The sequence below is a fragment of the Pyrus communis genome, chromosome 3, assembly GCF_963583255.1.
Source record: "Pyrus communis chromosome 3, drPyrComm1.1, whole genome shotgun sequence".
NCBI lineage: Eukaryota > Viridiplantae > Streptophyta > Magnoliopsida > Rosales > Rosaceae > Pyrus > Pyrus communis.
The window spans coordinates 15,240,063-15,251,933 of NC_084805.1; the positions used below are offsets into that span (position 1 = coordinate 15,240,063).

Below are 11,871 nucleotides of genomic sequence, written 5' to 3' on the forward strand. Positions count from 1 at the left end.
GAAGTGATAATATCATGCGATCGAGTTGCGATACACACAGTAATTAGCTTGGTTTCATGTGGGGAATAGAATAGTTGTATCTTGTTTCTAAAGCCCTCATTAACCACAAAATATAAAGTTTCTCCACACGTTGTAATTTGATTGATCTGCAACGAAGAATAACTATTTACATGTAAGGAGCTGAGTTTATAATAAACCTTCTTCAATGGGTATGAAACCAAACCCAAAAAAAGCCAGTAGAGACTACTTGTTGTATACACACAAGAAATGTTGTGGTTGGAGGAACTGAGGCTTGGCTGCTGCTGCCATTTCTATTCTGTCCCATTTCTCCTTCCTCTTGATTTCTGCTTGGTTGGCCTTGGATTCTCTTAGCTCAATTTCTTCAAGGCATTTGGAGTACAAAACTGGATCCATTTCTTCAAGCATCACCTTCACGTTTTCGGTCAGTTGCCGGACGCTTTTGCTCCAATGCCACTTCAAGTTCTTCTCCATGCCTTCAACCACGACCGGAAACACTTCCTCCATTGCCACAGATATCATCTTCACAAAGTGCTCATTGTTCCAAACATAGAGGGCTCTCTCTGCTACCTATGAGTACAAAACAATATAGCACCTTTTTAGACCATAGTTAAAGACATGACATTTAAACTTAAAGGAATAATGTGGTTTCTATGATTGGCAGATAAAGAGGAACAACTCAACTGTAAAGAGCCAAGCGGCGTTGTTCTGCATATAAGGAGGAATGTCTCCTTAATTTCGGAGATTATAATACTTACCAAGGGAATTCAAATAGGGCGTTCAAAGCATAGTAGAATTCCAAGATTTCTTTTCTCTAGTACATGGAGGGAATCGAGCAATTGACATAGCCTAATCATAACTCATTTGCCAACCAACGCCTTCACCACTTAGGCTAACCGCAATGGCTTGATTTCAAGAGGGTTTTACAGGGGCACAGTTTCATCCTTAAAAAGGACTCAAGAAAGTAGTATTCAGCACACGCAGTCTTTACCATTTCGATTTAAATTTCAAGCATTCGAAAGAAGAGAGTACTAATTTTTTTAGGATTTGTTAATTATTTTCTGTTAGCATAGGAAAGAAGACAGATATTAGAATCTTGATATGTGATTGAAAACTTGGCAATTCCAATCCAAGATATAACGTCTTGATGTTCTTCAAGTTCCTTAAAAACTAATGGATGTAACCAAATCGTCAGCACGAAAACTAAACCTTCCTTAGTCAAGCATTTTAAAAAAAAATAGTACTAAACTATTATGAATTAGCATTGATTTTCTGTTTGTTTGCAAAGGAAAAGAACACTGAATTTGTGAATCGCGCTATTCAAAAAATCATCAAGCCAGAAGCAAAATTAAAACTATGTACCTGTGAGTTCCAACTGTTCAAGCATCTTGTTATCCGTAGGCCTAAAGGCAGAGCCAACTTCCTATACTGATCAGGGTCAATATTCTCCACCAGCTCCTCCAGCACCCCAACCAGCAAAACCTCCTTCTGGCAATTCGTCACGGGCCAATACCTCAAAATCCCTCTCACCACTATCCCGCCAAGCACGGGCTCCTTCTGCACAAACTGCGACACGCAATAGGCCAGCTGCCTGTGGTGGCTCTGCATCCCTTTAGCCTTGTGGAAAGGAATAAGCACTCTCATGAAAAACAGCTTGTGCTCTTCCTTCAGCGGCACAGTGAAGCCATTGATTATGCTTCCCCATATCTCAAGCAACTCTCTGATCCCACAATGCTGCTCTGCCTCAAACACATAGTGCAAGAACACATCGTTCATAGATTTCCTCATGAAGGAACGGTAGAATGTGAATCGAGAATATATTTTATGGTACACATTCTTCAAGCTGTCACGCTCCCTCGGGTCTTCTGATTGGAAGAGGACAAGGAGGTTGACAACAAACTGGTGGTCAATGTATCCTCTGAGTAACTTAGGATCGTTGTTGATCACGATGCGGATGAGGATGTCGTAGACTAACTGCAGGTGCGACCACACAGGGGAAAAGGAGGATATGGGGTCCTCATCATCGGGAAAGTCCGTAGCGATTGTGGGATTGGAAGGAGGAGGGAGAGGCCGGAAAAGGTTTAACGATATCATGGAAATGAGAGACGACATGACATGATCATGCAGAGGCTTTTTCGAGGTTTTGACAATTGAGAGGAGCTGCAAAAGCTTTTGCCCTTTGAGTTCTTGTTGCGTTGGGCATTCGCTTGGATCGGTGAAGGTGAAGATAAAATGGCAGACGGAGATTGCTGATAGGATTTCTTCATTTTCCACACTGGAAGAAGATTGACTGCCAATAGTACTATTGGAGTTGGCAATCTTTTTTCCGCAGTCAGAAGCGCTTTTGGCATCGAGATCAAATAGGTGTTGAAGGGTTGCGGATTTTCCTCTTGGGGAAGCCCTTGGCGAAGCCCTTGGTGACACTCTTGGAGCGTCGTTTTGAACTCCCATTTTTTTTTTCTTCTCTTCCTCTAAAGCTTTTTCTCTATCCAGAAAAGCACCTCATCCCAAACTGCTTATAAAAGTGCTTCTTTGGTTAGTTTTTTTTTCACTAGCTGATGAAACAAGGGCCAAAACGACAGCGGTGTTATATAGACAAAGTGTTGTAAAATCCGATGGTTAATAAAAGACCGCAATTTGTTGATAAAAAAAAAAACCAAAAGACTGCAATTTTGACATAAACCTAGTTAGCTGGTAAGGTAAGGTTAAGCCAACATATGTTAAGGGATTTTTCACAATAAGCCTCGGAATACTCTCTTTAATGATTAGATTACTGAACATAAGCTCAAAAAGTTGATAGAGGATTTTACAATGTGATCGTCAAAGTGTTTCTCACTAATATTAACAGTTGTTAGGAGCTAACTAACAACTTGTTTAAGGACTAATTGAGTTTACCGATCTTTCTTCGCTCTTGAGTGTGTGCCACGTGGAATAATGTTACTGCTAAGCAACAAGACAACATGTCATAAACATAGGATGAGGATCCTCTTCAGGACTTCTTTGTGAGGATCTTAAGGATCAATTTATCTTAGTCGTTTATCGTACGTACGGCTAACTTTTGTTAGGTATTATTTGTGTTCAATTTAAATAAAAATTTCAAAATAATTTCTTGTCGCATGATAATATAATGAACGAATAGGATAAACTGATCATCTTCACAAAGAGGATCCAGAGAGGATCCTATTCCATAAATATTAGAGAAAATTAGAATCCCTTACAGTTTTTCTATATTATTTAAATTAAACATTTGTGCCTTTTTAAAATTTGATTAAAGTGCTTTGACCAATAGCCACCTCAAGCTAAATTACATGTCATTATTATATTTTTTTTAATTAATATAATTTTTGAATTTATCCTTTTATCTTCACGATGCACTTTTCCTTATTTAGTGGAGATATTAGCAATTAAACTATATTTTATCTTCTTCCAGATATGTTTTTTCGATCACATTTTTTTTTTTTGTTATAAAACATTTTGTAAGATCCCACATCGCCCAGGGGAGTGATCCTTATATGTATATGGAAAATACTTGGCTGCTGAATGTTTCAGCAAGAACTCCTGCTGAAACTTCAGCAGCGAAGCAGCGCTCTACGTATATTCTCATCCCTACCTAACACAAGGCGTTCACTGGCTTCGGGTTCCATCGGAACTCCGAAGTTAAGCGAGTAGCGCATGAGAGCACTCCCATGATAGGTGACCCACTGGGAAGTTCTCGTGTGAGTTCCCAGAAACAAAACCGTGAGGACGTGGTCGGGGCCCATAGCGGACAATATTGTGCTACGGTGGTGGAGCGGGTCTGGGATGTGGTGGACCCTAGGCCGAGATGTGACACATTTAATATTATATCTTTTTCCAAATGGTTTTTTATTTTCAAATAGTTGGTGATCAACATAAAAGCTCCGTGTAATTTTTTCAATTTTTTGTGAAATTATATTTTTTTGCTGTTTTTTTATGTATAGTTGTTGACGAATTATTATTAGGTATAATACATTACGTATATATTATATGCGGGTACGTTTGAATTTACAAAAGTCATTAATTGGTACGTTTATTTGAAATTTTGGTATGTTTGATTTGATACATATTGTTAATATTGGTACATTATTTTTATTCTGGTACGTTTTATTTTGTACACATTAATATTTTTCTCAATCCTATTTTCTCTTAACATACCAAAAGAAAAACTTATTTCAGTATGTTCGATTTTGTGGGATTTAAAAATATTTTAAACTATTTTGGAAAGAAAATATCTTAAATTGTAGATAATTATTGCTAAATTGTAGCATTAATGTGAAAATAAATTGAATCTAACCAACTTTTTTTTTTTTTTTTTTAATTATCTCTAATGGAGGAGAGTGTAATAAAAAAGCTAGATTATAGGAAATTTGTTACAATATAATGTGCATATATGACACATCTCGACCGGGAAAGTCCACTAGGATTTCGAATCAAGCTGTGCTGGCCGACACCTGGAAGGTGACGAAGCCATAGAATGTGATAATGTGTAAAATGTGAATAAATTTAAACTTAAAAGTGCCTATATACACAAATACTCGGTGAGCGAGTATAAACCCATTTTACGTGTGATACAGAGCATAAGTAAGCACAATAAGGTAAGATAATGATTATACCATCATAAGGAGCCACCTGAACTGGGAGTGCTACAAGTCCTCGTCAATACGGAACTTTGCTATTAGAACCTGAAGGGGTGCAAAAAAAATAGAAAGAGTGAGTGGTCGAAACAATGATTTTCAAAATCATTTCCATTATCAAAGGTAGTAACCCCTCGCCGTAAGACCTGTATAGTTTCCAACAAATCATACTACATAAAAGTATTAAATCAAAAGTATACTAATAGTAAACCCGGAATTATACCACTATCCAGCATCTCATTAGCACTACAAATAATCACGTGCTTAATAAACCATACTAGCATGCAAGTCAGAATTACCTATAGTGACTTGTACAACTGTACACATATCACATCAATCAATGCTAGCACATAAGTCGGAGTCACCTATAGTGACATGTACGGCTTATCCATATCTCATCACATATCATCACATATCTCATCAATCATAGCTAGCATATAAGTCGGAGTCACCTATAGTGACTTGTACGACTTATCCATATCTCATCATATATCCTCACATATCTCATCAATCATAGCTAGCATATAAGTCGAAGTCACCTATAGTGACCTGTACGACTTATCCATATCTCATTATATATCCCATCACATATCTCATCATTCATAGCTAGCATATAAGTCGGAGTCACCTATAGTGACCTGCACGACTTATCCATATCTCATTAATCATTGCTAGCACATATAGCTCATCAATCAATTCCTGCACACGAGTTGGAACCACCTAAAGTGGTCTGTACGACAGGCTGGGTGTAAATAAATACGCTCAAGTGCTATGATCACGTGAAGGCTGTGCGAAGTATCGCAAATCACCTATGAGTCGGAACCACCTAATGTGGTCTGTAAAACAGGCTGGCACCTACCTTGGATCCAAGGTGAGCGTGTCGTGTGGGAGGTGAACGATCACGTGAAGGCTAGGCCCTGGCCACGGGCGGGAGCACTAACACCGGGGTGCAGGTTTATGAGCTCTAACATATCTCAACACAATCGTACTCACTACCATCATTATCATCAACATGTACTCACCTGAAGCTTACTTGGACGTCCGCAACATCATTTGGCACTTCAAAGCATTCACAATAATTAGGTTCAGGTAATATACATATGAATATGCCATGATGTAAATCTGAAATTCAACCATATCATAATATTTCTAGATATATAAACATATATACAAATGGCATGAAATGCATAACTATAACACCCCACTCCCGAACTATTTACTTTCGAGAGTAATCATCAGTGATAGGTCCAATTAGACACTAACTAAATTAACTATCATTACTTACCTTTCCTTACTTCAATTTCTTGATTCTTTACATCTTAATTTATGACCAGCATTTAACTACCAAAACCTAAGGTTATATCTCGCATTTTCTACCAATCTTCTTCACACTATTCAATTCCTCAAACAAGGCTATTGTCTCAATTATTTAGTCACGTTTATTGTATGGATGCATCTAACGTCTCGTTAGACTGCCTACCTACCCTAAACAGGGATCAAGCCATTCGTAGTTCACATCCATTATTTGTAGGTGACAAGCATATCGATATACCATAACATAATCTAAACTCAATCATCTCATAGTACTTTAGAACATATGGATATATATACACACACACAGATAATAAAAAGAATAAATCCACTCACCTGAAGCATGTGCTACGATTCTCTAGCTCGAAAATCAAGGCATCACGAACCATCGTCGCCTAGAACAATTACCAAATAACATCTCAAAATTCGTATCAATATAACATGTAACTTACATAAAAAATATCCCTAAGGACGTTCTAGAATGATTTAAGACCCATTGATCAAAAGTCAACCGTCGGTCAAAGATCGACGGTAGGGTCCACAACCCTACGTAACTCAATCCGGAATATCTGCATCTCGGATTTCCAATCCGTAACTTCTAAAAAATCACATTGTGCTTCAAAAACATCATACTAAAGTTATATTACGATCCAACGGTTGGATCTTCGCCAATTGCCAATTCAAATGGCGGTCAACATTTTATCTTACGAAATTACAAATCTAAGTCAGGAAGATCCGTACGTCAGATTCCCAATCCATAAGTTTCTACATTCTTCAAATATTATGTACTATAACATATTCAAGTTTGGTGACGATCCAATGGTCGGATCGTCGATTCATATTTTGACATATTCACGTATCGAAATGAAACTAAGTCCAAACAATCAAATTACGTCATACGGATATCAAATATGAAACCAGGGCATCTAATAGTACTTAAAAGAAATCAGCCCATAGGCCACTCGTTGCCGCACGCGCTGCAGTGGGTGGCGGTGGGCCGCCCTGACTCGCCGGAAAATTCAATTATTTTTAAAAATTCTCAAAAATTACAGAATTGAAGATCTCAAAGAGTAGAGTAAACTTTATACCTGTGGCCAAATCCAATTTGGCCTAGAAAGGCTCCAATTTTGCTAAAACCGTACGAAACCCTAGAATTTGGTGTGATTCGATTCGACCTCCAAACTTTCTTCGACGCCTCCACCACTGTCTGGGCTTTGTTCCTGGGTTCTAGGGGAGTCTAATGGTGGTGGTGGTTAATGGGATTTACTTCGGAAATGGCGAATCGCCGCCACACCACCTCCGATGCACCCCGTGAATTTACCTTCAAATACCCTCAAATCCCTTCCAAATTTGGGTGATAATGGAAGAAGGATTAGGAAATGATTGGGAGTGGTGGCTTTGTCTAATTCATGAGAAATCTGGTGGAAAACCACCGGAAAATATGGTGAAAACGGGTCAAGGTCGCGGGTTAGGGGATCCGGCCAATCCCTTGTTCTTTTTCCTCTCTCCTTTCCCTCCTTTCTCCTCCTCCTAATTGGTCCCCTCACCTTCCCTTAAAATCTGGTTAGCTTCCTTCCCACCAAAATGGGAGCTCCAATTATTTAACTAACTTTAAATAAAAATTTTCAAACGTCTATGACTATATCGTTATAATTCGGACTCGCAAGCGGCTTTCGCCTATGCGTTCGGATTAACGAGTACTACACAACTACACTGAAAGAATAAGTCATACGTTCCTCTAGACGATGGTCAACAAAAGTCAAAATCCTTGCCTTTAGGGCATTTTCGTCAATTCCCTCAATAAAAACGTAAATTTTTGGGTCGGGTTGTTACATATAGCACCAAAATTATGATAAAAAAAAAAGTTTAATCAAATCACTAAAAGACATGGATATTTGATCTAAAAAATTCAAAACTGAAGCGCCCATATCCAAAGGAGTAGGATTCTCTCCCCTCCTATTCTCATCATCTTCCCTCCCCTTCTTTCACACATTGTTTTTTGTTTTATTGTCTTTATAATCAATATAAGAATTAACGTGATTTAACCGTAACCGTTCAAGTAGGAGGGGAGGAAGGGGGAGGAAGAGTAGGAGGGAGAGAATCCTCCTCCATATCAATTCGCATGTGCCTCACCAACCTATGTCTTCAACATTTTTGTGTGGAGTCCACAGTGTAGGAACAAAATACAAGCAGACTCTCCTTCCAAGGGACTGTTTGGCAAGCAAAGCAGATCAGAGTGTGGTAGTTTTAGTACAAAAGTATTTTCATTGGGAATTAACTTGGCTGCTGAAAATTTCAGCAGCCACTCCTACTTACACCCAATCCCGTGTGGACACATTGTAAGTAGGAATGGCTGCTGAAATTTCGGCAGCCAAGTCTTGTTCTTTTTATTGTACCACTTTTCAAGTGCTCTTTGAAAAACGCTTGGAAGTGCTTCATAAACTAACATCTATCAAGTGCTTCTTTTCAAAACACTTTCTATGAATTAAAAGCTCTTCTAAACTTTTTGTCAAATTCAGAGACAACCAATTATTTCAAACACCAAATGGTTACATTTATTGATGGAATCATGCTACAACACTATACTGATCATATGCATTGTGGATGTCTGGAAGGTCAGAATTCGTGGAGAAATTAAACCACCTCTTTTGTTTCGTGTACTCGATGCAAGGCTGCAGAAGCAGCCCGATGATCACCGCAGCGATGCTAACAGCCATTACCTTTGGAGTAGCAAGAGCTAAAACTACAAAGATTAACACCGCCGGAGGAATGCAGATCAAAATTGCTCCCACTGTACCCACCGGTATCTTAAAAGGCCGCGATGCAGCTGGGTGTTTCATCCTCAACTTCACAAACGCGATGAATTCCATTATCATTCCGAAGCAATACAAGTAGTTCTCAGCAGCTACAATCTCTTGGAAGCTCAACCAGGAAAGCAAGATCACACCGGACGCAGAGAATAAGATTCCGGTAAGCGGTGTGCCGTAACGAGATCTTTTGGCAAAGATTGAAGGAAGCATCCCACGTTCTGCCATACCCAAAAGTTGAAACGAGTCGCTGCTCATTTCAGCCACAAACATACCCATGTTTGACAAAGCAGAAGCTGCTAGGACCCAGGTTCTTAACCATACACCTCCAAGCATTTTAGCAATATCTGCAAAATACCCATCTGACCATAGTTCACGTTCAACTGGAACAGCTCCGGTACCAATCAGAAGAGGGAAAATGTATCCAACGACAACCAAGATAAGCGCATAAAAGAGAGATTTCGGAAGAGTTGTACCAGGGTTTTCCACCTCCCCTGCAAGAGTACTAATTGAATCCCAGTAATTAAGATTCCAAAACAGCGTGTTCAAGTACAAAGTCCAATTCACAGTCTCCAGGTTTACCACAAACCAATTTGAAGGATTTAGTTTGGGGATTGCTATAAATCCCATGAATATGAAAGGAAGAAGTGAAAACACCCCCAGTAAGATAGCTGCCCAACCCACTATTGTCAAACCCCTGTAGTTCATGTAAGTGAGCATTGCTGTCAAAACCAACACGGCAACCGTCCTAGGGAGACCGCTTTCTAAAGCCGGAATTGCTGATTTGAGATAGTCAAGAAACAGAACAGGGTATAGAGCGTTATCAATCACCCCACTAAGCCATTTTACCCATCCTTGCTGAAAGCCCCAGTACGGTCCCAAAGCCGATGAGACCCAAACGACATATCCCCCATTCTCAGGGAACATAGTACCCATTTCTGCAGTTATCAAGGCCTCTGGAACACTCCATATGATTGCAAAAACTAGAAAACCAAGAAGGGCTAAAAGGGGACCAGCTGCCTGGACACTATCTTCGACACCAAATGGACCTCCTGAGACCTCGTAGAAGATCAAGAACACAAGAGGTATGATTGAAACCTTTTGATACTTATGTAAGTCGTGAGAGGATCCTTCCCCCAAACCAGAATACTCAGCAATATTGTTGTCCAACATTTGCCTAATAGGTGAGTTTCTATGTTTCTGCGCATAATGTAGTAAACACACTCTTACGAAATGCCATGGATTACTAGATTTCGACTGTTAAAGTGAAAAAGGAACCGAATACTGCAGAAGCTAACATTGTTCTAGTTATTATATCTAAAGCCATCACTTGCCAAGCCATAACTTTCAAGCAAAGACAATTACTTTCACAGTAACAAAAAAAAAAAAAACATAAATTTAACTGAATTCACAACAGGATTAAGAAACACTATACAAAAAGAGTATAATTTTCTACAATTCCAGAATTCCATTCATTGGGAAGAAGATAAATTCCTTGTTAAGTCTTTGTCATGCAACAAATACAAAATTGTTTACCCAAATCACAAACGCTCATTCCATCAAGCAATGAATTTCAGCCACAAAATACAGGCAAACCGGCAAAAGAATCACAAAATACAAACACCGACCAAAACTATCACTTCAAATTGATAAAAACTAAACAAAATAACAATGTGGGTTCTCTCAAAGCAGCCATATAAAGCAAAAATCTCACATCCCAATTGGGCAAATTCCAAATTAATACAGCATCAATGAATCAATTAAAAAAACCCAATGGGGAAATGTACCTCTCTTTCTGGCTTAACAATCCCCGACCGATTTCAAGAACAAATCAGCGAAGAAACAAAAAAGGCCAAAAGGGGGGCGGGGGCGTTGAGTAAAGAAGAAGAAGAAGGAGCTAACCATGAAAAGGAGGCAAGAGAGAGAAGTGGCCTAATCGGATTTGCGGTGCTTTATCGATGCGTCATGATGTCAGAGAAGCGAGCATCTGCGTCTCCACCACGCGTCGGTCTGAGTGGACACACACGAATCTGATTCAGCTGCAGAGTGAGAGCGCTGCATCGCCGACACAGTTGGACACGGCTGAAGGTAAAAACAAACACAGATTTTGAAGGAGAAATTTTATTTGAAACTATATAACGTCTTTCTAAACTCAACTTACTTTCTACACTCATATTATTTTTTATTAAAAAATTAATAACTTTTTAAATTTAAATTTATTACCTAAATTACCTCCTTAAACTCAATTAAAAATGTAAAGTTATAGCTACTGTTTTTTTCTGCTACAAAACCAAGATATTTGCTCTCTTTACCAAACCAAGGCACATGCGGGTTGCTATCAACACCACCACAATAAATAACCCCCATCACCTTCTCTTATCAAACCAACTTTCCTCTCCGCAAATTTTTGTTCTTTCGGAAAAAAAAAAAAAAAAAAAAAAACAACTCTACTGTTAATGTAAGTTGTCATTGTTTGCCTGATCAATTGTTTTCTCAAAAATTTGAAGCACTCCTAGCTCTGGAACTAATTATCTGGGATTAGGCAATTCATCTTTTCCTTACTTTCTGATCAATTTGTTTCTACAATTTGTTGGATTATAATCAACGAGTTAATTGATCGTTTAAATGGATGAAGAAGTTAATTGTAAATTCTAATGAGAAGCTGCAACCATTAGAAGCTGCAAAACCAAGTGCTTACAGATGCAAGTATAAGAAGAGCCATAAGACCAACCAAACCAGCACGACAACAAATTGTCAAACAAGCACGGTAACAAATTGACAAACAAGCATGGCAACAAATTGAGTCATACTTTAGTTGAAGAAATCAAAACTTCAAAATCACCGTCCATCGATAAAAAAACTTATTTTTCTCTATAAAAACTATTAGGATTTTAACTAAAATAAACGTAGAATAACAAGGAATGATGTATGGTTTAATCATAGTGGGTGGGTTTATTGATAAATTTTAGTTTTATTTTTAATTTATCTTGTACTTGATGATAATTATGCAATAAGGTAAAAATAACAATTAACATTTAAAATTTAAGTTGAGTGTAAAAAAAAATTACATAAGTTTAAATAAA

At 38.3% G+C, this 11,871-nt stretch overlaps 2 protein-coding genes across 3 annotated transcripts; both read right to left on the reverse strand.

The window, feature by feature from the left end:
- Window positions 1–234: 234 nt before the first annotated feature.
- On the reverse strand, window positions 235–2,469 carry LOC137728253 (serine/threonine protein phosphatase 2A 57 kDa regulatory subunit B' beta isoform-like). Its single transcript, XM_068467094.1, has 2 exons — window positions 1,381–2,469; window positions 235–588 (listed from the first exon to the last, which is right to left on the reverse strand). The coding sequence occupies exons 1-2, from the start codon at window positions 2,467–2,469 to the stop codon at window positions 244–246; spliced, it is 1,434 nt and encodes a 477-aa protein (XP_068323195.1). The 3' UTR covers window positions 235–243.
- Window positions 2,470–8,394: 5,925 nt separating this feature from the next.
- Window positions 8,395–10,905, reverse strand: LOC137728923 (probable polyamine transporter At1g31830). Of its 2 annotated transcripts, none has more exons than XM_068467727.1 (2): window positions 10,691–10,905; window positions 8,395–9,988 (listed from the first exon to the last, which is right to left on the reverse strand). In XM_068467727.1, exons 1-2 carry the CDS (start codon window positions 10,691–10,693, stop codon window positions 8,549–8,551), a joined length of 1,443 nt encoding a protein of 480 aa, XP_068323828.1. In that variant the 5' UTR covers window positions 10,694–10,905; the 3' UTR covers window positions 8,395–8,548. The 2 variants fall into 2 exon arrangements, with proteins under 2 accessions (XP_068323828.1, XP_068323829.1); XM_068467728.1 differs by having other exon boundaries at window positions 10,576–10,905.
- Between the last annotated feature and the right edge of the window lie 966 nt (window positions 10,906–11,871).